The sequence below is a fragment of the Ostrea edulis genome, chromosome 6 (genome assembly GCF_947568905.1).
Source record: "Ostrea edulis chromosome 6, xbOstEdul1.1, whole genome shotgun sequence".
NCBI lineage: Eukaryota > Metazoa > Mollusca > Bivalvia > Ostreida > Ostreidae > Ostrea > Ostrea edulis.
Genome location: NC_079169.1, coordinates 81,065,365 through 81,093,191, shown reverse-complemented (window position 1 = coordinate 81,093,191; position 27,827 = coordinate 81,065,365). Strand labels below are relative to the sequence as shown.

General features: G+C 34.5%; 1 protein-coding gene across 2 annotated transcripts; it reads left to right on the top strand.

Moving 5' to 3' along the window:
• On the top strand, positions 1–27,564 carry LOC125672551 (sodium- and chloride-dependent betaine transporter-like). Of its 2 annotated transcripts, none has more exons than XM_048908749.2 (14): positions 1–94; positions 14,088–14,288; positions 14,363–14,494; positions 19,420–19,729; positions 19,840–19,972; positions 20,706–20,840; positions 21,731–21,834; positions 22,198–22,322; positions 23,377–23,489; positions 23,766–23,894; positions 24,135–24,234; positions 25,836–25,936; positions 26,088–26,258; positions 27,292–27,564. In XM_048908749.2, exons 2-14 carry the CDS (start codon positions 14,120–14,122, stop codon positions 27,445–27,447), a joined length of 1,878 nt encoding a protein of 625 aa, XP_048764706.2. In that variant the 5' UTR covers positions 1–94; positions 14,088–14,119; the 3' UTR covers positions 27,448–27,564. The 2 variants fall into 2 exon arrangements, with proteins under 2 accessions (XP_048764706.2, XP_055996919.1); XM_056140944.1 differs by lacking the exon at positions 1–94 and adding an exon at positions 7,445–7,556.
• The last annotated feature ends 263 nt before the right edge of the window (positions 27,565–27,827 follow it).

Genomic DNA, 27,827 nt, shown 5'->3' with positions numbered 1-27,827 from the left:
AATGCAAACTCTCTGAGAAAGAAAAATGATGTCATTAAATCTATAAAAGCTGTATTTGACAGTCTTTTCTGACTAAGGGAACATCTTTCTACTTGTAAGTATGAAAATTTCAATTTCCTATTGAAAATCTATTTTTGTAAAATTAATTTGCAAATTTTAAGCGTTGTTAAGTTAAGTCGATTATCAATAGATTTACTTGACTGTGTTTCCGGTTTAACGACATTTGGTGTCAACTGCATGCATTACTAAACCAAAATGGCTCCATGAACATAAACTGAGAATACATTTCATTTTAAAAGTCAAATATATCATTGTCTTGCTAAAATCACACGAATACTTTATGGTCATTTTGAATCCAATTTAAGATATTATCTCAGAATGAATTTCATTGCCTTATATTCAGTATTTATGGATTCGATCAGTTTGAAAATTTGACGTAAGTATATTCTCAGTTTATTGTCAGGGAACCAGCTTGCAACGTCAATTATAGGGAACCAGTTGTGTTCAGTTTACAAATTTAAATTCATTCACTTGTGCTATGTGCCTTTAGACCTTGTGGAGTAGATATGAAGTATGACTTATCTGATTCAAATATACTGACACGCAAAAGAAACGCATTCTCCAATACTCGGTACTCGTGATATCATTTTATCATTTCAATCAAAAGTTTAATTTCTACAGCTAATAGGACTAGAAGATAAACATTTTTTTTAGAGTTAGCTACCATTACTATGACAACCAATATCAAGGCTGAAGAGGTTGTAGACACTGATATTTTCCTACACCAATAACTAATATGCACCCGTAAGCATCTGCTGCTTGAATTCTGCGATGCATAGAGTTCGTTACACGGATTATTTGTGCCAGCAGATGTTCTGTCACGATATGGTGGATTTCGGCGCGTTCGAATGCGTTGACCTACATGTAACATATCATACATATACTCTATTGGCGAGAGATCGAGATTGTATGCGAGCATGGTAACATGTCGACATTGTTTTGGTGAAGAAAGTCCATTGCACTTCTCCAGACATGACACCAGGCATTGCCCTGTTGAAAAAGTAAGCAATGCGGGCGAACAAATGTCTCGAAAACAGGTTGCAGAAGAGCGTCAATGTACGGTTGAGCTGTCAAACTGCCTTCAGGGATAACCAGATGAGTTTTGCGCCCATTAAAGATTCCACCCACACCATAACACTACCACCACCAAACCCTGCACATCATTGGATTCCAAAACTTCACAATCTGATAGAAGTTTATAGACAAATAGAACATTACAATCAGAACATTACAAACAGAACATTACAAGCAGAACACTACAAACAAAACATTACAAACAAAACACTACAATCATAACATTACAATCAGAACATTACAATCAGAACATTACAAACAGAACACTACAATCAGAACATTACAATCAGAACATTACAAACAGAACACTACAATCAGAACATTACAATCAGAACATTACAATCAGAACATTACAATCAGAACACTACAAACAGAACACTACAAACAAAACATTACAATCAGAACATTACAAACAGAACACTACAATCAGAACATTACAATCAGAACATTACAAACAGAACACTAAAAACAGAACACTACAAACAAAACATTACAAACAGAACATTGTAATCAGAACACTACAAACAAAACATTACAAACAACATTACAATCAGAACATTACAATCAGAACATTACAATCAGAACACTACAATCAGAACATTACAATCAGAACATTACAATCAGAACATTACAATCAGAACACTACAATCAGAACATTACAATCAGAACATTACAATCAGAACATTACAAACAGAACACTACAAACAGAACACTACAAACAAAACATTACAAACAGAACATTGCAATCAGAACACTACAAACAAAACATTACAAAAAACATTACAATCAGAACATTACAATCAGAACATTACAATCAGAACACTACAAAGAAAACATTACAAACAACATTACAATCAGAACACTACAAACAAAACATTACAAACAGAACATTACAAACAGAAAATTACAATCAGAACATTACAGTCAGAACATTACAATCAGAACACTACAATCAGAACATTACAAACAGAACACTACAATCAGAACATTACAATCAGAGCATTACAATCAGAACATTACAAACAAAACATTACAATCAGAACATTACAATCAGAACACTACAAAGAGAACATTACAAACAGAACACTACAAACAGAACATTACAATCAGAACATTACAATCAGAACATTACAAACAAAACATTACAAACAGAACATTACAATCAGAACATTACAATCAGAACACTACAAGCAGAACACAACAATCAGAACATTACAAGTAAAACTTTACAATCAGAACATTAAAATCAGACTATTACATTCAGAACACTACACACAGAACATTACAATCAGAACACTACAAACAGAACATTACAATCAGAACATTACAGTCAGAACATTACAATCAGAACATTACAATCAGAACACTACAATCAGAACATTACAGTCAGAACATTACAGCCAGAACATTACAATCAGAACATTACAATCAGAACATTACAAACAGAATACTACAATCAGAACATTACAATCAGAACACTACAAAGAGAACATTACAAACAGAACACTACAAACAGAACATTACAATCAGAACATTACAATCAGAACATTACAAACAAAACATTACAAACAGAACATTACAATCAGAACATTACAAGTAAAACTTTACAATCAGAACATTAAAATCAGACTATTACATTCAGAACACTACAAACAGAACATTACAATCAGAACATTACAAACAGAACATTACAATCAGAACATTACAGTCAGAACATTACAATCAGAACATTACAATCAGAACACTACAATCAGAACATTACAGTCAGAACATTACAATCAGAACATTACAATCAGAACATTACAAACAGAATACTACAATCAGACTATTACAAACAGAACACTACAAACAGAACACTACAAACAAAACACTGCAATCAGAACATTACAATCAGAACATTACAAACAGAACACTACAATCAGAACATTACAATCAGAACATTACAAACATAACACTACAATCAGAACGACGTTTTGTTTATTAACAATAACTTTCATTCATATGTCGATTCGATATATCCCTGTGAACTCGAAATAAAATTGCCCAACTATCTATTTTGTATTGCTTGTAGGGGTTATGAGATTGATCACTGTTCGTTATCTTCACCTTTCATGAATGAAAGTTAATATTGTTAATAGACAAAACGTCGTCGATATGTCTAAATGTCGAATTGAAGGCCACAGCAAGAGATTTTTTCTTCTCACGTAGAAGTTTTTGAAAAATTTCAGCTTCGTATGAATATAGAGACCACGAAGATATTGTCAATGAGGAACTCTAGCATATTTTTTATTTCAACTTCAGAGTATTTGTGCGTGGAATCAGAGTGGTGTTTAACAAAGTAAGTTTTTGGATGACTGATCACTAGATATGGATATTTCCCTTTTCCATTTTTGTTGAAGAAGCAATTGTCAATGATGTCAAAGTCTAGTCTTTAATTTATCGTGAGGAATGGTCGTGTGTAGTGTTGAAAAGACATAGGTTTTGAATGTTATTGATTTGGGAAAAGTTTTGCGATTTCAAGTTTACTAAAACTTCTTTAGAATTGTTTAGAATCCACATTTAATTAACACCACTTCTGGCATATGTAGTCGCACAGTAAGTTTGAAGTTTCTCTTTCACAGCTGTTAATATTTTCGTCAGGAGCAAATATAGGGGCTTGGTAGAGCACTTACCGGATCCAGCAATGTATCTTTGTTTGAAAGTGTTTTTATGTAGTTTAGGAATCTAGTATAAGTATGGTAACTAATATTCATTCGACCCTTTGACTGGGATATTAAATGTGTCTAAAACTGAAGTATGATTTTGAAGAATTGCATCTTTTGAAAGGGCAGTTGGAGTATAAATACGATTACCAAAAGTGGAATTAATGCCAAGATTATTTAAAATACAGTTGTAATAATGAGCCTTACAAACAAAGGAAATGTTCTTAAAAACTTTGTCAGCTGGAACCAAAACATATTTCTCGTGTAACCTATCTAATTCTTTTATCACAGAAGGATAGATGGTACGTACTTTTGTTTTAACATGTCTAGTGCGGGATCAATCTTATGAAAGGCGAAGATAACGAACAGTGATCAATCTCATAACTACTATAAGCAATACAAAATAAAGAGTTGGTCAAACACGGACACCTGGATAGACCAGAGGAGGAATCAGGTGCCTAGTAGGAGTAACATCCCCTGTCAACAGATCACACCCGCCGTGAGCCCTGTGTCTTGATCATGTAAACGGAGTAATCTGTAGTCAAATCAGTGTACCAAGAACGACCTAACAATCGGTATGAAACACACCAGACAGCATTTGACCCAATGATAGGCTGTATTGGCAAACTAGACCGTTATAACGGCCATAGAATTTGCGAATGCTGACTTTAAACGAGAGTATCGAAACCCATGTAACATCAACTTGTTTGTCAGTAGCCTGCATCGAATTAAAAACTAATCATACGCAGAACAAGATCTTGCGTATCGAATCAGTTGAGAGCTATAAAAACCATATGCAGGTGATAATGAAACATTGCTACATGCATGTAAATATGGAAGGTTGACGATGGAAAAGCTGAAATCATTCCGTTTATCATAAAGTTGAGTTGTTAGTTTACCAAAACAGATGTGGAGGACTTTGTGGTGTCTTTTATCTGGAGTTCACAGGGATAGATTGAACCGACATATGGATGAAAATGATTATTGTTAATAGATAAAACGTCGCCGATATATCGAAATGTTGAGTTGAAGGCCACAGCAAGATATTTTTCTTTCTCATGTAGAAGCTTTTGAATAAACTTTGCTAAGTATATATAAAAACAGGTCAGCTAACAAAGGAGCACAATCCGTGTCCATGGGAATTCCAACAGACTGTTGGAAGACCTGATCACCAAAGCCTACGAAGATATTGTCAATGAGGAACTCTAGCATATTTTTTATTTCAGCATCAGTGTACTTGTGCGTGGAATCAAAGTGGTGTTTAACAATTGAAGTAATTTTTTGATAACTAATCACTAGATACAAATATTTCCTTTTTACATTTTTGTTGAAGAAGATACTGTCTATGATGTCAAAAAGTATAGTCTTTAATGTATCGTGAGGAATGCCTGTGTAAAGTGTTAAAAAGTAATACTTTTTGATGTTGATTTAAGAAAAGTTTTGCGATTTCAAATTTACTAAAAGTTCTTTAAAAAAAAACTTTTGATTTACACCACTTCTGGCATCTGTTGTGGCACAGTATGTTTGAAGTTTCTTCTTCACAGCTGTGAATAGTTTCGTTAGAAACAAACACAGGGGCTTGGTAGAACATTTACTCGACCCAGGAATGTATCTTTCTTGGTAAGGGCTTTTGTGAAGTTTAGGAATCCAGTCCATATGTAGGTACGGTAACTCATTCATTCGACCCATTGACTGAGATATTAGATGTGTTTAAAAACTGAAGCATGGTTTTGAAGAATTTCATCTTCTGAAAGGGCAGCTGGAGTATAAGTACGATTACTAAATGTGGAATTAATGCATTCATAAGTTAGTTTAAAATACAGTTGTAATAATGAGCCTTACAAACAAATACAATGTTGTTACAAGTTTTGTCAACTGGAACCAAAACATTTTCCTCATGTAACCTATCTGATTATTTTATCACTTCTGGTATACTAAACGCAGAAGGATAGATGGTCCTTCCTTTGTTTGGAAGTGTCTAAGACAGGATTTTAATATTCCTCTTATACTTTTAATCCATTCTGACAAAGTATGATATTTTCATATTTAGTCCATCGTCTGGTATAATCTTCGACATAATTCAAAACAAAGATGAAGATCTGTTGCCCATTAAAAGACGGAGATTCTCTGAATTTAGGACCTTTTAAAATAAGTAATTTCAGCTCCTCATTTTCAACTACATCCACATTACCAGTAATGACATGTCCAGCTCGACTATAGTTCAAAGAAAACGAAGAACAGGTCCACTTAGGTGGGTTAAGTGTAAGATGGTGTATATTTAGGCACTGCAAATTATTTTTGTAATTAAAAAGCTTGGATGTAATAGTAGAAGTGTATTTGTAGGAAATACAGGATGTAGACTTGAAATATGTTGGAATACAAGATTGAACTGTTTTATGACGGAATATATATATATATATATATATATATATATATATATATATATATATGTACATGTATATACATTGAGGATGATAATGAGATGTAGTGTGGGATGTTAAGTTCTGCCAGTTTCTCTGATAAGTCTCTACTCATTTTCTCTCGAATTGTGTGTCACTATTTGTTGTGGTGATCCCTATCTTCTGTCGGCACGTGTACTATTGTCTATACCGTCTTGTCGGGCACTGCAAATTCCTCGGGTCATTCGCTATATTCGACATCTGTACAAATTCTTATGGTAGGCATTTCCTCATGACTGCATTGTAGTTGTAAACAATGAATATAGATAAATATAGTATGTCTATTTTAGTAGCTCGTCATGAAGTTTGCTGGCGGGAAGCGTCTCCGTTGATACCCTTATCAAATTTCAAAAATGAAATAAATTTCCGAAATAAATCAACAAAACCCACAATATATTTGTATTAAAAAAAAAGACAAAAAAACACCCTGAATAAGGACTCAACAGCTCAAATCCTTATTTTCGCGAATGCATGCATGTATGGAAGTGTGTCGGTCTTCTGAAGAGGTGGTTTTAAAGTCTTTTACAGTGACCTTGTCGAACATGTAACACATATGGTTACGCAATCATAAATCTCTGCAATACAGGTTTGAACAATAATATTTCTGTCTAATATATGGTCAAAAGTTTTGTCTATTTCCACATGTCCCGTGTCGTCATGATGTAGAGGTCATATAATCAAAAAATCGGATCATGGTCAACATTTGACTAGAAATATATGATTTAATCTATTTTAAACAAAAAATGTGCTTAGTGTTCTTTTATCGGTCTTTCCTTCTACGATGTTATTTCTTGAGTTTCAAGATGTCCGAGTGTCTACTTTGTTCAACAACCATACGTATTTCACTTTTGTTTGACAACTCCAGATCATACCTACATATACTTACCATTCGTCATTTACGAAATTAAATGGGGAGCACCTGTATAGCGGACATGATGGAATGTGCCTTGGTGTTCAGTATATGATTGTTTTTCCAAGTTCAAAATCTATGTAGTTTTCTGATTTGTGAATTTCTTATATGTCTGAAATTGCACTTCACCCCCCCCCCCCCCCCCCCCTATTATATACTATATTCCGTAATGCTGTACAAGAGTATTGCTATCAGGGATCCAGCATGCACATATATAACCACGTGTGCATTAATACACCATTCTTTAAGGAAACATACACGTAACTTGCATGTAGGTCAACACCGTGCCTAGACATTTATTATCGCAGTATTCGTGTTGAGGGTGGTGGTATAGGGATTACTTACAAAAAGGTAAGCGAAAATAACGATTTTGATGCTGAAATATTATTTCAATTTAAAGCAAAATACAGAAGATCCATTACGTTAACTGATGGCAAAAGCCTTATCTTGGATTATTTTGTATTCAGCATCATTTTTATTTGCTATAATTTTATTTTTAACTCGCTGTTCGAAGTTTTATTCGTTGTATAAATATGGAGCATAATAGAAACATACTGTAATTTGCATAATCGGCAAACCACGTGGCAATGGTACGATAATTTTATCGAGACAGAAATGCAGTGGAACACCGAATTTTCTATCTCTCTACATATATACAGGGGGAATAAGAAAGAGAACGGATTACTTTCATAGCGAACTATATTACTGGGTTATAAGAGAACTGTGTTAATAAACTGTGACACTTATTGAGGCCCCATTATTAACATGGCATTGGGAGGCACCTCTATCTCTTCTTAAGCTATGCCCGCTTTTTATGATTTAATATCAAGTTTCATTCATCTCGTTCCTGTGAATTCAAGAAATTATATTGAATGATCAATTTATTCATTCGAAATATAATATTATTTATGAAAAAAAGAGACAAAAAAATCAATATTATAACAACTTATCAAAAACTCAATGCACGAGGAAACATTTTATAGCATTATATTGTACAGTAGTTTCTTTTCTTTTTTTTCGAATACAGTGTTGAATACTCAAGGTTATATGTAGGAAAATTGTTAATTATAGGTCATGAGGGATAATTGTTTGTGTGAGAGTGCATAAAAGAGAAGCATTATATATATATATATATATATATATATATATAATGCACTAAATAATCACAACTAGGAACTGAAAATTTTCGCCCCAGCCCGGGGTCGAACCAGCGACGTATGGCACCCACCGCATAGCAAGATTGTCAAACCAGTGCGTAAGTCCACTCGGCCACGACTTGTTGCTCCTAAGCCTAGGTCACGCAAGCCGTTTGACTTCCCACTCAAACGCCTTGGAGCGTTCTATTTAAAAATATTACACCGCGAGGGGGCGCTATCGAAAAACTGAAATGGCGACACCGAAGAAAACAAAGAGCACAGCTGTTGTTCCAAATGTCAGTTTATGTGTCGCTTTTTCTAAAGAAAGCAAACGTTGTGTTTTTGCAAGTTCGAAACTTGGTCCTTCATTAGAGAAACCAGTGACGATATGACCAGAATTATGCTGACTTCACGAGAACTAGTATTACTATGCAGGTCTTCTTCAAACATTAATTGGGGTAGAATCGTATACAATAGCGATTTCCAATAGCCTGTTGGTAATACTTCCAACACGTCTGATCTATTTGCTAATTTAAGTAAACACTCTTTCTGTAAAGCTTTCAGCGAGAATTCGATTTTTAAATCTGATAAAACTTTGTTTATCTTCTGTTCGACTGCGTCCGTCATCCTTATGCATCAACCAATCAGCTGCTTTATCAGAATTCGGATAAGCCTCGTTATGGAGTGTAAATGTTTATCGTAGAATGCTCCTAGACGTTTGTCTCGTAGAACACTGCATTGACAAATGTGTAGTGACCTAGACTAGTTGCTCCTTTGCCAGACGTTCGACATTTAGAAGTGAGAATAACGGGTCTTTCAAAAATGACCTTAAAAACGGAGGTCCCGTGTCACTGCAGGCGTTGGCACGTTAAAAAACCCTCGCTGCTACGGCCGTAAGCTCTAAGCATCTATGGTCTAAATTTATGGAACGCCGTTTTTACAGTTATTTCTTTTAAGGTGGGTCCTTAGTCCTGGATTTTTGGGGTTTAGGTAGCATTTTTTGGTTTGGAATCAATAAATTAACATTCAGAGTAATGAGAAAAGGCAAAATAGTTAAGGATTTCCATATTAATTTTCATTAAAGACACTATTGAAGTAATGCACCCCTATGTAGATTTTTATGAAATTCATTGGAAACAGTTATCTGTTGTTATTTTAAAATAAAAAAAAAATAAAAAAATTTAAATTGCATTTATTTATCACGAAACATGTCAATAACTAAAACACATGTCATTTTCAATCTGTTCATCAAGTTTTAGTACAATAAGTGCAAAGTTATTGAATTAGCCTTATTCTCCAAAATGTTAAAAAACAAACAAATATGGACACAATTTCCTTATAGCATGGTTTACATATCATTTTTTCTGTTTTTATTAGTAGATGTACATATGTTATATTTATTTATGGGAAAAAATCCATACCTTTCCTTAATAATTTCAAATCTATAGCTTCCAGAGTATGTATACCCCCATAAAAAACCTAAGTCTGGCACCATACAGCTGAGCTATTCAAAACCACTCATGGATTAAAATTCTATGTAATTTCATGAAAAGACACAGATAATAATTCCTTGTCACCTTGGTAAAATGTTTATGAAAAATATTGGAAATCTATTGCATAATGGACTTGATAAATAATTTAATGTAAACAGAGTTATTGTCCTTGGATTCAACATTTTGAAACACATCATTGACTATTCAAATATAACTAAGACTTTTGAAATATTTTATGGCTAACAAGATTTTTTACAATAACTATTGAAAAAGACTCCAACAAAATTTATGTTTCAGTCATTAAATTATTGACTTTGCAAAATCTTATGACGTCACAGGAGTGTGGAACTACGTTAACGTCCCTCTTGAAAATTTTTCACTCATATGAAGACGTCATCAAGACTGCTGAAGGGCTTCAAATTTAGGCCTATGCTCGGCGCTTACGGTCAATGAGAGTGAGGGTTCTTTAGCGTGCCACACCTACTGTAATACGAGACATCCGTTTTTAAGGTCATCTCCGAGGACCCGTGACATTCACACCTGATGCCGAGCGTTTGGCGATGGAAATGTCACTACCTATTTTAACGACTTAGGTCGGTCGCGGCCGTGATTCGAACCCCGACCTTCCGCATGCGGGGCGAACGCTCGATATGTACCTCTAGACTACCGCGGAGGTTCCTTTTTATAGATATCTCATGAAAGGTATATAAGGTATCTTATAATAGGTGTGTGATATCTTCTTAAGTTTGTTAGGTATCTTATATCCTTTATAAGATATCTTATAAAAGATGAGATATCTTGTATTTTTTATTAAGATATCTCATTAAATATATGAAACATCTAGTATATAAAATATCTCTTAAACTTTATAAGATATCTCTAAATTTTATAAGGTATCTTATTAATGTTCTTTTATAAGATAGCATATAAACTTCATAAGATATCTTATATATTTTATAAGATATTTCATAAATGGATTTTTATAGCATATCTTATAAACTTTATAAAGTAACATATGAATTTACTTTGGCAAGATACATTGTATATTATAAAACATATTAGATACCTTGTATATATTATAAGATATCTCATAAAGTAGATGAGATATCTTATGAAAAGTCATTTCAAGATATCTTATATTTCATAAAGTTTATGAAATATCTTATAAAATATATAATTATATCTTTTATAAGATATCTTATAAAAATGAATTTTAAATTATAAGGTATCTTCTATTTTTATAAGAAAGGTGAAGATAACGAACAGCGATCAATCTCATAACTCTTCTAAGCAATACAAAATAAAGAGTAGGACAAACATATGTTGTTTAATATTAATACAAGATATCTTATAAAGTTTATGAGATATCTTATATAATTTATAAGATATCTTATATAGTTTATAAGATATCTTATATATTTATAAGATATATTATAAACTGTAAATTATATGATGTAAAACTAATACGGTACCAATTTTGATGCACCAGATGCGCATTTCGACAAATAATGTCTCTTCAGTGATGCTCAACCGAAATGTTTGAAATCCGAAATAACTATGAAGTTTTAGAGCTAAATATAGCCAAAAACAGCGTGCCAAAAAAGTGGAGCCAAATTCGTCCAAGGATAAGAGCTATGCATGAGGGAGATAATCCTTAATTTTGAAATGAATTTCTAAATTTAATAACAGCAATTAAATATACATCCGTATTTTCAAGCTAGTAATGAAGTACTTAGCTACTGGGCTGTAGAGACCCTCGGGGACTAACAGTCCACAAGCAGAGGCCTCGACCCAGGGGTATATCTTATAAAATGTATTAGATATCTTATCAAACATAGATATAATGTTGCTCTAGTGTTGTTTTTATAAAATGGTGTTTGATATGAAAATCGTATCCTTGACAATTTATTTAAATGTGGTAGTTTTGTATTTTGATACTGAGCATCCTATTACATGAGTATGCATGTACATACAGTACTAAAATAGTGTAAATATCGTCAAAATTAAACCAAACGTAGATCGTATATAATTCACCTCAAAAAGTGACTTTATCTACAATACATTGGAATCAAAACAAACATCCAGCCTGGCTTACAAATATTTATATTGATTATTGAAAGAAAAACATCTTTTACTTAAACTTTAGCTATGTGTCTTTTTTCATGGTAGTTTTGCTTTATATTCCCAAAAAGTTTAATTCCACATGTCATACTCAATATTTCTTTTCATTATACGCCATGTTGAACACTTGATACTCCCGCTAAAATCAGAAGTAAACTCTTCCTACCCGTGTTGAACACTAGTGTTATGAAATACACGTTTTATTTACAATGCATGAACTTCTCCTGTTATTCCTCCTCATTAACATTTCAGACAGAATTTATGAAGTCAGCTTAGCGCTTTTTAGTATTTTCAGTACTTTGATAACATATTACTTTTGAAATCTTGGTAGTATTCGTATCATAACTTGGACAGAAAAAACATCAAATAACACCCAAACCCTACAATTCCACGCCTTCCTCGAGTTGTTCAATCAAACGTGCCCACGATTTACGTCTTAGGTCTTAGGTTTGACGCGACCTTGACATGTGCACGGCTCGAACTCACGACCTTCTTGTTACGTAGAGAACGCTTTATCACTGAACTACTGCATTCTTATTTGTGCTGAGTTTTAACAGTTTTGCTATGATGAAAACAAGGAATAGTTTCTTCGATTTTATGGAGAACACTTTCTAAAATTTACATTTCGTGGAATTGTAGGATTGGGTTTTATTTGATGTTTTTTTCTGTCCAAGTTATGATACGAATACTACCGAGATTTCAAAAGCAATATTTTATCAAAGTAATGAAAGTACTGAAAAGCGCTGAGTTGACTTCATAAGTTCTGTCTGAAATGTTAATGAGGAGGAACAACAGGAGTTCATGCATTATTCTTTATTTCACAACTAAATAATTTATTTTCTGTAAGGGAATAACAGATATGGATAGGAAACAAGGTCCTAAAATTGTTAGCCATGTTGAAACATAAACTGTATATGACGTTGATAAACACAAGTATAATAATAATTTTGTCTCCACCCGGAAATCAAAACCTTATCCCTGGAACCATGGAATTTACAATTTTGGTAAAGGGCTACCTGTTTCTTCTAAATATCTATTTGGTCTGCATTTAGTATCAATAGCATTTAAAGAGGATGCTATTGAAATGTTTTACACATAAACACTATGTACCAAGTTTGGCCCCATCCTGGAGTTAGAACCCCTATCCCGAAGATCAAATTTACTATTTTGGTAAAGAACATGCTCTACACGACTATACAATTAATTTTTCCTACAGATGTGGGGTTGTAAGAGAAGAGTTTTCTAAATTGGTGAATTTTTGGCAGTGTTTGAAAATTTTAAAAGAATTGTAATAGTTGTTGTCGGGAAAACGGTGCATAAAAACCCATCGACCCTTAGGGTGGAAACGCCTCACATTTTACATGATTGTAAATTAATATGCAGGATAAATGCATGTGCGAGTGATAAACAGTTGGGGGGGGGGGGCATAATACGTATTTCCGGGGGGCATTGTAACCGTTTTCAATATACATCTTCATTCGGCAGTTTTCAGGGCATTCGATGCAAATTATCACATTTGTGACATAACGGAAAAATGTTTAAAAAATATTTTATGATATTGAATATTTACATTTCCAATGTTTTTGCCTTTGATATCGTTACTAATTGTGATGATACCCGTTTCCTCTTGAATGCGCTGCAGTTGTGAACAACACACGTATGACGTTTGTTAAATACAGCGAGTCTGTTTTAACGACTGTGGATTCCGACAGCTTGTATAAAGATTGTCAATTTGTTTTCAAATTGCATATGAAAACTTCAAAGTTAAGATCACTGTAACGATTTACCACCGATGTGAATGAGATCCAATTTCCATGCTCTTTTATATCCAAATTGTATGGTATACTGTGTATTACAAAAAAATTATGCAGTTTTGCCTTAAAGCGCTATATAATTGCACAATGGTAATACAGGTAATAATAACACTGTACACATCCGAAGACATCAGTCCTTGCATTAATGGATTTCCAGTTTGCAAGTTACATGTAAGGGAAATTTACCCCAAACTTTCACGATTGAAACCTTGCATAATATCTTATGAATATCTATCATCCCAGAAAAAGTTTTATAAAAATCGTTCAACTCGTTTGCGAGTGATAATTCCCAGTTTTATAAAACTATATTTTTGATAGATCAAGAAAAAAAACAGAAGCGGCAAAGTATTATGGAACACCGTGAAAAAATTAACCTGAGTGAAGATGATAGCTCTGAAGAATCTGAGGAAAGAGAGAAATGGGATAAAAAGGCTGAGTCCATCCTCTCTATGTTGGGTTTTTGTGTCGGACTTGGAAACATTTGGCGGTTCCCATATCTCTGTATGAGAAATGGCGGAGGTAAGTTCATTTGTTTAAGATAAAACGATGACTTGTATTCTTGGGCGACTAAAAATAACTTATCTTTTTTTCAGGAGCATTTCTTATCCCATTCGTATTTTTTCTCTTTTTCTGCGGGCTCCCACTGTACACACTGGAAGTGACTGTTGGCCAGTTCTCGGGCAAGGGAATTGTAAAAGTATGGGATGTTTGTCCACTTTTCAGAGGTCAGTAGAACACCACCACCACCCCCCACCACCACCACCACCACCCCACACACACACAATTACATGCACTCCCAATGATACCTTAGTCCTCAGTACGGTTATATTGGGAATTTCTTGCAAAGTGTATTTTCCTCATCTGTAATTCTTACAAAACATTAAAAAAGAAAATGATTATGGAAATTAATATGCTTGCTGGTGACATAGAAGTAATAATACATTACCTTTTTGCACTTAAAGTCTTCAAACAGGAAAGGTTTCGAAGTCACAATGTTGAAATGTTTACGTTGGAGGGTGTACACTTTCCCTTGTACTAAAAAAGCTTTTGATTTTGAAGAATTAAATGGTGAGAGGCATATTTGGACTAATCTTTTAAGACTTTAACTTTGATATCATGATTTAATTTGTCTTCAATGAATTTAACAGATTTTTTTTATAAGACTGTTGCAGAGAATTGTCATCGTCAAATGGCATGTTAAATGTACAGTGTATCTACAATATCATCGACATATATAGGAAATAAAAATGGTCCCCATACAGATCCCTGTGGGACCCCAGAATTCAAGGACAGAGAGACTGATAAGAAATTTCTGTTCATACATGTCACTTTTTGGGTTCTACTGTATAAATTTTAACCAAAAAAAAATATGACCCTCAATACCATGTGATTATAAATTGAATAATAATTCCTTGATAAAACTAAAATAAATCTAACGACAGGAAGGTTAAGTCGTCTAATTTTCGTGATTACACAATACATTGCTTTTTATACACCCGTCAAAGACGGGACGTATTATGGTATGGCGTCGTCCGTTTGTCTGTCCGGAACTTGTAGGCAAATTGCAAAATGAACCGTAAGTTTCAGGATCTCATAACTTGATACATTTGATCATCAAGATGAGAAAATAATGCCTATTGTTGTTCAAGGTCAAAGGTCATCGTATCAGTTAATAGGAAAACCCTGTAGACTGAATACAGACCGAACTATTAGCGCTAGGACCGTCAAACTTAGTACACATACTCCTAAGATCAAGTGGGTGGAGGGCGCATTTTGTTCTTCAAGGTCAAAGGTCAAGATCGTATTATCACTTAGTAGGAGAACCTTGTAGGCAGGTACTTTAGGGGTAAAAGTAGGTCAAGCAGTTTCCCAGATTTTTATTCGTTATGAATACAGGTATTTTCCTGAAATTTTGTTACAACCTTCCTCTCAAAGAAATACAAAATCTATTCAGATTTCAGCTTGATTGGTGTACCATGACCTACTTTTTGGCTAAAAGTAGGTCAAATAGTTTTCTGGACCTTTTCTCATGGATACAGTTATTGGACTGTAGGTCTAACGGGCGTATGTTGTATCGTTTGGGGTACTCTTGTTTAGCATGGTCCCATAAATGTTTTAAAACGGAACTAGATCTAGAAAAAATATAATACTTCAAATAATCGTCGACCAGTCGATCCAAGATGCTGGATAGGTACAATGTATACCACGAAATGAAAGGTTGTAACACCGGGAAATACAGCAGATGAAATTCATTATATATTAGAGTGTGTTGCACTTTCTCACATACGAAAGAAGTATGTTAACAAATGCTTTTTTGTAAGACAGAATGTACTTAATTTTCCGATCTCATGTCAAAACTAAATCTTGTGTCACTGGAAAATCTGTGTACGTGCACCATGAAGATATAGGATTTAGAGCCTGTCCTCCATTTCTGCTTACACTGGTTTCTTACTTCCACTATCCTGACGTTTGCATATCATCCAGTCAATGGGTCGAATGAATATGAGTTACCGTACCTATACTGAATTTCTAAACTACATAAAAACCCTTACAAACAAAGATACATTGCTGGATCCAGTAAGTGCTCTACCAAGCCCCTATCTTTGCTCCTCACGAAAATGTTAACAGCTGTGAAGGAGAAACTTCAAACTTACTGTGCGACTACATATGCCAGAAGTGGTGTTAATCAAATGTGGATTCTAAAAAATTCTAAAGAACTTTTAGTAAACTTGAAATCACAGAATTTTTCCCAAATCAATAGCATTAAAACCTATGACTTTTCAACACTATACACGACCATTCCTCACGATAAATTAAAGACTAGACTTTTTGACATCATAGACAGTTGCTTCTTCAACAAAAACGGAAAACGGAAATATTCATATCTAGTGATCAGTCATTCAAAAACTTACTTTGTTAAACACCACTCTGATTCCACGCACAAGTACTCTGAAGTTGAAATAAAAAATATGCTAGAGTTCCTCATTGACAATATCTTCGTGGTCTTTGGTGATCAGGTCTTCCAACAGTCTGTTGGAATTCCCATGGGCACGAATTGTGCTCCTTTGTTAGCTGACCTGTTTTTATATTCATATGAAGCAGAATTTATTCAAAAACTTCTTCGTGAGAAGATAAAATCTCTCGCTGTGACCTTCAATTCGACTTTTAGATATATCGATGACGTTTTGTCTATTAACAATGATAGCTTTCATTCATATGTCGATTTGATATATCCCTGTGAGCTCGAAATAAAGGACACCACAGAGTCGTCCACTTCTGCTTCATACTTAGATATTTTATTGAAAGTAGACATTAACGGCAAACTGACAACTCAACTATATGACAAACGGGATAATTTCAGCTTCTCCATCGTCATTTTCCCACATTTATGTAGCAATATTCCATTATCACCTGCATATGGTGTTTATATATATCAACTGATTCGATATGCAAGAGCTTGTTCTGGGTATAGTAAGTTTTTAAATCGAGGTAAGCTACTGACAAACAAGTTGATGGTACAGGGATTTCAACAGTCTCGATTGAAGTCAGCATTTCGCAAATTCTATAGTCGTTATAACGATCTAGTTCGTCAATACAACCTCGCATTGGGTCAAATGCTGTCTGACGTGTTTCATACCGATTGTTAAGCCGTTCTTGGCACACTGATTTGACTGCGGATTAACTCCGTTTACCTGATCAGGATATGGGGCTCACAGCGGGTGTGACCGGTCAACAGGGGATACTTACTCCTCCTAGGCACCTGATCCCACCTCTGGTGTGTCCAGGGGTCCGTGTTTGCCCAACTATCTATTTTGTATTGCTTGTAAGAGTTATGAGATTGATCACTGTTCGTTATCTTCACCTTGCATTTATTGCCCCAGTACACCATACAAGTGCATGTTATAAATGGTTTTGAGATAATAAATGACTCTGAACTTGTTGTGTTGCTTGATCGTCTCTTTAATTGCCAGATCTACTGTACACGTAGCTGATCTGTTCAGCTGTTTGATACTAAAACAATGTGAATGTTATTTTTCTCTTTTTAAGCAACTGCTCCCCACAGTGTGCAACCTAAACATTGATAACGTATTTGAGAGGGAAGTTATTCTTCTCAATGTAAGAAATTATCACTTTATCAATATGTCTAGAAAATTTACTTGTATGTTTAGTTTTAATCATCATTTTACAATTGTATAACCATTTCTTAAAGCTAATTTATGTTTAATTAATGGGATGGGTAACGCGAAATAGTCTCCGAAAGTCAGAACTCGCATTTTTTACGTTTTCGCAATTGGAAGAGTCAGTTCGCGGAATTAAGTACTCATTATAAAATAAGGAATTTACAGTAACTGAAAAATATTCAGAGACGGTTAGTTGTTTCCTAAAACCCTCTCTAAAATGACAAATTCTATCATTCTTTGTACGCTCTGCCCAGTGAACATTTAGCCAAAATTTCTCTTTTACGTGTACGTTACACACTGTACGACCAAGCACAAAAGGTCAAAGATATGAGGTCTTATTTGAATCTGGGAGTTTTCAAAAAATTAGAATTTGATGAGTTTCACCTGTTTTAATGTAGACAGTGACTGTTCCTTCTCAACGTGCCTGACATGAAAAGAGAAAGTCGCGGGTCATTAGGCACGACAAAGAACCACCATTGTTACAGTAAACGGTCTTGAGCGCCATACATAGGACAACATTTATGGCATTTGACTTATAGTGATATTAGATTCGAGTGGTTTTATTTTATTTCATTTTTAATTAGATATTAAAAAATATTTGTTATGGAATTGTGAGGCTATGGTCACCAAATGCATCTACATTATAAAAGAAAATTTAAAAAATGAATTAAATCATATCGATAAAGTACCCAACGTATGAGGACTGAGATACCGTAAACGTGTACATCAATCACACCATACGATCAGCAAACCCCACTATTCGTAGATATCTGTTACTGGTTTTAAGGCATTTGAAGACTTGTAAAGAGGTGGGTTCAAGAAACTCCACCCTGTATAAATACTCGTTCACTATTGGTGAAGGTCACACAAATCTTCAAAAAGAGGTCATGTCACCTACCCTTATTGTGACGGCATTCTCCTGTTAAATTTTCTGTCTTTGTTTTAAAATATGAATCCTAAAGAAAAATCTATATGCTGTAAACCTCAAATCAATTTTGATTTAAAAAGCATTATTGAATTTAGATCGTTGGCTAGGGAATATAACATTGGTTTTTAAATATACTAGCTGTATCCGCAAATAAACTAGTTTTAACAAAGCCACAGTTCTTTTTACAAAATTCAGATGCCTTTTACTTCCACTCAAAGAATGGGTGTATGAAACCCTCATCTTTATAATCATGTCGAAAATTGAATACAACTTGACAATTGTTAAAAGCGCAAATTAAGAGAACCGAAATACCATATATCATTTATGAAGCTACTTATTTGTAATATTTCATATCAAGTTTTGTGAACAAGAAAAAAAAAAGATAAAACATTTAGAGGTAATCTTATCAAACTATCAATAATTTAGATCCCAACAGTGAAAGCATTACGAAAAATGACAAGCGTTACAATTACTAGTATATGTATGTTGCATTAAAACCACTAGGAACGCACACAAGACCAAAAACATGATGTACTTTCAGGTGTCGGATTTGGAATCGCCATACTTTCGACAATATCCTGTTCATATTACATCGTTATCATCTGTTGGACGACGTATTACCTAGCCAGCTCCTTTAAGTCCCCTTTGCCGTGGACGTTGTGTGAACAGGACTGGAACACACCGTGGTGTAACGCAGACGAGCGCGGTGGGTCTGTAACAAATGGTACGATTGATAACCTCACGTCTTCTGATGTTGGAAACGTCTCCAGTACGCTATCTCACCAAAACGGCAGTCAGCTATCGACGTTCAGCATCCAAAATTTCACAACACCCGGAGAAGAATTCTGGCAGTAAGTATTGGATTTCCAGATCCCTTATTATGAATCGGTGTACGTTGCTCTTTGCTTGCCTCTTTTTTACATATATATGTAAATTTTACAAAAATCACTGATGTTTTCAGAGGTAACGTGCTCCATCTGTCGGAGGGTCTTGAAGATCTGGGGTCGATACAGTGGCATTTAGCACTATGTTTCCTAGCGGCTTGGGTTATGGTGTATCTATGTATCATCAAAGGCATCAAAACAGTTGGAAAGGTAGTCAGAATACGCCATTCTCACCAGACAGTAATGAAAGGTAGTCAGAATACGCCATTCTCACCAGACAGTAATGAAAGGTAGTCAGAATACGCCATTCTCACCAGACAGTAATGAAAGGTAGTCAGAATACGCCATTCTCACCAGAGAGTAATGAAAGGTATTCAGAATACGCCATTCTCACCAGAGAGTAATGAAAGGTAGTCAGAATACGCAATTATCACCACAGTAATGGGAGGTAGTCAGAATACGCCATTCTCACCAGAGAGTAATGAAAGGTAGTCAGAATACGCCATTCTCACCAGAGAGTAATGAAAGGTAGTCAGAATACGCAATTATCACCACAGTAATGGGAGGTAGTCAGAATACGCCATTCTCACCAGACAGTAATGAAAGGTAGTCAGAATACGCCATTCTCACCAGAGAGTAATGAAAGGTAGTCAGAATACGCCATTCTCAGCAGGCAGTAACGATACACAATATGAACCGTACACCGTACTCTAACAACATATATTTCTATTCTCAATGTTAATGTTTTCACTCTGAAATTGGAATCTATAAAGAAAAAGCATTGTCCCTGTGTGTGGTGAGTTTGATTACAGTCTGACCAATGAACCTGAAGTCAAAATTGTATTACACTGTAGAACTGACGACTAAAGCTTCTACTTTTGGATGTAACTGGAAATTAAACAACTATATTTACAGATTTTTGATGAAACTGTTTTTCTTTCAGGTGGTCTATGTTACCGCCACTCTTCCATACCTCCTCCTGGTGGTGATACTAATTCGTGGCCTGACCTTGCCGGGGTCTTACGATGGGATTGTGTACTATATTACGCCAGATTTTGAACGCTTAAAGGATGGAAAGGTATCATTTAACATCTAAGGCCAGTCATATATTCTGCTTTGTAATAATTTGACCCAGCCACATCTACAAACACTAGTACTATTACAAAGACACTGCAACTTCACATACATGTAGCCTCCAATCTCATAAACAGTGAACCTTATGAAATAAATGTTTAGTATTTCAAAACAATCGACGCGTGTTAGAGGAGAGGGTTAATTCATATTATAAAATAATGGTGAATATATTCAGTAAATATTACTCAGTGTAACAGAAAATGAAACAAAATAAATAAAAAGTGTTTCGTCCATACGTACTATGTACACACTTGGTTAGAGAGGATGGCTGAAAGTGAATGCGCATCTTTCTGATCAATGTTATTCATTGTAAAATACTGGTGATGCTAAGCTATACCATTATATAACAACTTTTGTCGGAATTTTTAACTTGTAGCATTTTTCTTTCCGCAACAAGAGAACGCATGGGAGAACACGGTTTGTGTAATTGCTTCATGTACGTACATGTATGTGCCTATGAAAGAGAGGTCAATGTAGAAAGACAAATGTTGTTCTCTAATGCACTCGGTAATTTTGAAATAAAAACAAACCATGGAAGTGAGGAAAACAACGACTGACAATGCAATGCTTATCATTTCTTACGTTAGATTGTAAGACATGCCACATTAAGTGGTTATATCTACTAATTTCTTAAATTCTAAATACATCTCTAGATGAGTTAAATTCTCAAGCAAAATGATTCCAAAACATTTGCCAATGAAAGGCCATATTTTCTTACTATTATATTTCATAGATATAGTTGATATCTGCGTCGTAATGCAATCTGATTAAAATAAACTCCTCGAGGAGCTGATTTTAATCAGATTACATCGTAATGTTTATGTTGTTCACTAGGTATGGGCAGAGGCAGCCATTCAGATATTTTATTCCAGCGGCATTATATGGGGTGCATTGATAACCATGGCCAGTTTCAACAAATTTCATAACAACTGTCTAAGGTGCAGTATAGATACACAAACTATTTGATATATTTTTCCTATATTTGGTTATTACAACTTCAATATTGAATGCCATGCTCTCGATGTTATGCTCTGGTACTGGCAGGCGAGGATACCAGTATATTTAATGTCATGCTCTCGTTTCGTACAGAGATTGTTATGCTCTGGTACTGGCAGGAGAGGGCACCAGTATATTTAATGTCATGCTCTCGTTTCGTACAGAGATTGTTATGCTCTGGTACTGGCAGGAGAGGGCACCATTATATTTAATGTCATGCCCTCGTTTCGTACAGAGATTGTTATGCTCTGTACTGGCAGGAGAGGGCACCAGTATATTTAATGTCATGCTCTCGTTTCGTACAGAGATTGTTATGCTCTGGTACTGGCAGGAGAGGGCACCAGTATATTTGGAGGATTTGTCGTGTTCGCAATACTAGGATACATGGCCCACGAAAACGGCGTCCCGATTGAGAAAGTCGTCAAATCAGGTTTGCATCTTACTCTACTGCACAGCTGGTTTCTGTGATTAACATATAGCATATAATCGTGCGCCCAAATCGTGATAATCTTGTTAAATCTTTTATAGAATAAATACCACGCTATGTTGCGATGTGTTGCGCCGTCCCACGATCGTCACGATAGTTGGCCTAGTTCGATCATCAACTATAATAGTAACTAGAGTTGAACCTAAGTATGATCGAACTGCCTTTGGTCAAAACCGGAAAGGGTGTCACTGCGCATGTCAGGTCTACCAAACAACTTATACTTACAGAATGGCAAAACTTTAGTAAGAAGACATGAGCACTGAAGGTCTGGAAGCAAGCTACCGGTAGGTATGCACAAAGAAGTTTCGGAAGTCAACTAAATAACTACTATGGTTGATGATCGAACTAGGCCTCTATACACATACAGTAATTCTGCGAATGCCAACATCAACTTCAGCCAGTCACAGTGGTTGTGGGTTGTGGGTTGTAATGCTCGGTTCGTGATTAACGTATCGGAAAGTATACGAACGTATTTGCACGAACACGACCGTTCCAAATCGGGGACCCGGATGGTATGAGATCGAGGTCCAGTCTTGAACTTGATCAGGACAATCTTATCAGAACGTATGTGGTGATGATACATCGTGTCACGTGAAATTTATTTATCATGACCTTACCGCATCAAAGCGGAACAAATCGTATAAGAAAGTATTAACTCATATCAAAGCCCGAAATTCCAAAAATAAAGCTTCCGCGATCAGCTGCGAATGGTCAATTGTGGCGTTCGTAACGGATCGCACAGCAGTGGGAACGTAGCCTAAGATAAAGAAAACCAGTCTATCACAGAGAGGAGGAGGGTATAATCACAGGAAAAATATTAATTGTAAATAATTTTGTTTGCATGATTTACAAAAAAGAATACTTTTAAAATATATATTGCGTAATATATGGCTGAAAATCTTTAAAAATGAAAATAAGACATACATATCCTACATTTAATCTGATTGATTTGCTGGATTAGGGAAAAAAGCCCAATAATGTTTGATTTCGTTGACAGGACCCGGTCTGGGCTTTATAGCATATCCTGAGGCTTTGGCCAAATTGCCACTGCCCAACCTCTGGGCTGTAATCTTCTTCATAATGCTGCTGACAGTAGGATTAGATAGTACGGTAAAGAAATTGTAAATTATTTGACTGATTTCATACATGTAACCTAAACAAAAGGTTCCATACTTTCGTGTTCCGGAAAGCTATCACAGCTTTCCATTAACTTACGTTGATGGCATTTGGTAATGAAATAGTTATATAGATAGAACAGTTTTATTTCTCTAATAATCATCAAACAGAATATAAAGGAATTTGTATTTTGTTTTTTAAGTTTAATATATGCGTAGACGTTTTCAGTATTTAAGGGAAACGTATTTTTGGCACTATTGTATTTTGTAGTTCGGAACTCTTGAGCCTGTTTACACAGCTCTGTCGGATTCCTTCCGGATATGGAGAAAGCGACGGACTCTCATGACCGCCGTGTTCTCAACTGTTTGTTTCCTCATAGGATTAATCATGTGTACCGAGGTAAGCTGATTAAATTACATACAATTATTTACGTTGACGTTGGATCATCTGAGTTTATATTGTTGCGGTATGTCATACTATAGTATATGTATAATGTTAAGAATGATAAAGTGCCGATGTTGACAAAGTATTGAAGAATTAAACATCAAATATATGTGTCTAGTTTTGAAGCAAAGTTTATTCATTTATATAGACACAACTGTCTAATATGATTTACGCTCGATTTCACGTTCATTACAGGGAGGCATGTACGTGTTCCAGTTGATTGATTGGTACTCGGCAGCGATAGCAGTACCACTCTTTGGATTTTTTGAATGTATAGTATTTGGATGGATTTATGGTAAGGATAGTCTAAATAATTGGCATGACTTTGCAAAGGGAGATAAGTCAAAAGGTTATAAGTATACGCCAGTTTCGAGCTCTTCTGTGTAGGAGGTGCATTTAGTGGAGTTTTGAATGCCAAAGTGGGACAGAGTGGACCTACAGTCAGTGAAGAAGATGATAAATGTATTAAAAGCGGCTTGTCTTTAAATATGTAAATGTAGGAAATACAAAATACTATCGAAAAGTGGAAACATAAAAACAATGTCATATTTTCAAGTAATTTCCTAGATATGACACGTACATGTACGAACAACGAAATAACGTGATATAAGAATTTCATACCATGATGTTGTCTAAAACACCTGTAGCATGTACTAAGGAAGTTTGATATCCCAGGACCAAGGACGTTTAATTAACAAACGTAGTGGCTCTTCATAGAAGCACTGGGCATTAGTATAGAAAATCAAAAGTTTCTCGAACATGGCCTTAACAAATGGAAGTCCGGTGTAAAGGTAAGCGTTTGCACGATAAAGAACCCATGGGAACTGCTACAGTCTCAAGTGCCAGGCATAGGTCTAAATTTGTGGTACTAAACATGATGTATCTACATGAGTTAAACATTCTCAAATGAGAAGGACGTAAACCAAGATACAAAACACATAAATCTGCCTGTGACAATCATATACACCATCTGAAATAATTGAAGGAACATGTATTTTACGGACAGTTGATAAGGGGGCGTTATTACAGTGTAATATGGCAATGTGTAGCAACATCGTTACTTCGTCATGCACTGACAGGAAATATTTTTCGACAAGCAGAATATAGTTTTTAAATATGGTAATTTTGATGCAAACAGCAAATCGTCCACTAAACTTTCAAGCATTCCAAAGAAACACACGGATATTGTACATGTAACATGTAATCTTTTATCTATAAATAGAAACAGGAAAACATTGATTTTAAATACTTTATAAACAAGCATCAATACTATCACGATACCCTGAATCAGTCATCCATAGCGACAGCTGTATTTATCGATATGCCCCAATTTTAAAAAATAATCCCCAGATACTATATGCATCTTAACCATTGCAACACGTATGTCTATATGATTAGCCTTCAGGTGAGAAGGCCGCCCTTTTTCATATCCCAGTGAAGATTTTAAAATGATAAAATATATTTCTCCAGTGTGTAAGACTGATGCTTCTCAAGATATTATTCACAATAACCATATACAATGTATATGAAGTCGCGCACGCTGTTGGTGCCAAAACGTATTACATAGCATTATGGTAGCATTTACGCTGTTTTAAATGAATAAAAACACTTTACATTACGAAAGTTGGATATGATTTTGACGACAGTTTTACATCTTATCCATTCGACATCAAATGAGAATTATTAAATGTATTAGACTGGATATTCTGATATTTACGTAAATATTGCATGTAGACAGGTAACGACAGTGTCGCACACACTTTACCAAAATGTTAATTAGCTTTCTTAAAATTATAATACCAAAAAAAAATTGCACCTGATAATTAAGATTATGATGTTGATAATATAAGTTATATATATAATTGGTAGTTGGTATAACATAAAACTGTTCCCTAGGTGCTGAGATGTTTTCTAGAGATGTAGCTCTAATGACGGGGCATGGGATTCCATCCGTTATAAGAATCTGCTGGTGTTTTCTCACTCCCATTATTTTACTGGTACGTACTTCTCTGAAACACTAGTTATCCTTTCTATAAGGTATACCACATCGCCAGTTCTTTATAATACTTTTCTGAAACACTAGTTATCCTTTCTATAAGGTATACCACATCGCCAGTTCTTTATAATACTTTGGTTTCTTTAATGCAGGTTACAATGATAGTGACCCTTTACTCTTACGTTCCTCCTGAATATGGAAATTACGAGTATCCGGAATGGGCCCAGGTGGTTGGGTGGTTTATAGCCGTGGTACCTCTTCTTCCCATCCCCGTGTTTGCCTACAGAGAAATCAGAATTGCACCTGGCGCAACATTTATGCAGGTTTGTCGATATGATGATAATACTGATGTCCTTCTGCCTCCTTCATTTATAAAAGTTACTAGTTGTGATCCAGTGGTGCGCTCCCACCCCTCCCAGCTACACAGATGTTTTAAAGTGTAGAATTCTTTCTCATTTGTGTGAAAATAATTATAGATCAGTGAATAATTATAGATCAGTAAATGATTATAGATCAGTAAATGATTATAGATCAGTAAATGATTAAGTAAATGATTATAGATCAGTAAATGATTATAGATCAGTAAATGATTATAGATAAGTAAATAATTATAGATCAGTGAATGATTATAGATCAGTAAATGATTATAGATCAGTAAATAATTATAGATCAGTAAATGATTATAGATCAGTAAATGATTAAGTAAATGATTATAGATCAGTAAATGATTATAGATCAGTAAATGATTATAGATCAGTAAATGATTAAGTAAATGATTATAGATCAGTAAATGATTATAGATCAGTAAATGATTATAGATCAGTAAATGATTAAGTAAATGATTATAGATCAGTAAATGATTATAGATAAGTAAATAATTATAGATCAGTGAATGATTATAGATCAGTAAATGATTATAGATCAGTAAATAATTATAGATCAGTAAATGATTATAGATCAGTAAATGATTAAGTAAATGATTATAGATCAGTAAATGATTATAGATAAGTAAATGATTATAGATCAGTAAATAATTATAGATCAGTAAATGATTATAGATCAGTAAATAATTATAGATCAGTAAATAATTATAGATCAGTAAATGATTATAGATCAGTAAATGATTAAGTAAATGATTATAGATAAGTAAATGATTATAGATCAGTAAATAATTATAGATCAGTAAATGATTATAGATCAGTGAATGATTATAGATCAGTAAATGATTATAGATCAGTAAATGATTATAGATCAGTAAATGATTATAGATAAGTAAAAGCATTTCATTGTTTTCACCTACATAGATTGTGTTTGTAGAATGCTAGAAATATTAATTTATAAAATCAAACATTTCAGAAATTTAGAAATTCCTTGCGACCAAATGAAGAATGGGGACCCAATCATCCTCAGGAGAAAAAGAAATACAGATCCTACGATCGAGAATACACGGGGAATCTTCTGCAGAACATTGTAGTTAACTTAAGTGGCAAAGATATGCATGTAACCGAATAACATTTGTATTTCATATTTGTATCAATCATTGAAATGTAAATGTACATGTATGCATAGCCAGTATCTATGCAAGTGACACCATTGTATCTAGAATTTATATAAAGAATAGCTATTTTTGTTTGTTTATAAGTCATTTTCATCACGTGATAATTATTTGCATATACACCGAAATTACCACGTGATTGCATCATAAACCAAAAAACCTAGACAGTGACTACATGTACTTATATTTACATTGCTACTGATTAGATGTATAATGTATCCCTATAATTATGAATATGGTTGGAAATGATAATATTTTGTCGTAATTTTCATTCAGAGAAGTATGCGTATGCAAGTCCCGCCCGTGTACATTTTACGTAATTTGACACATACACAGT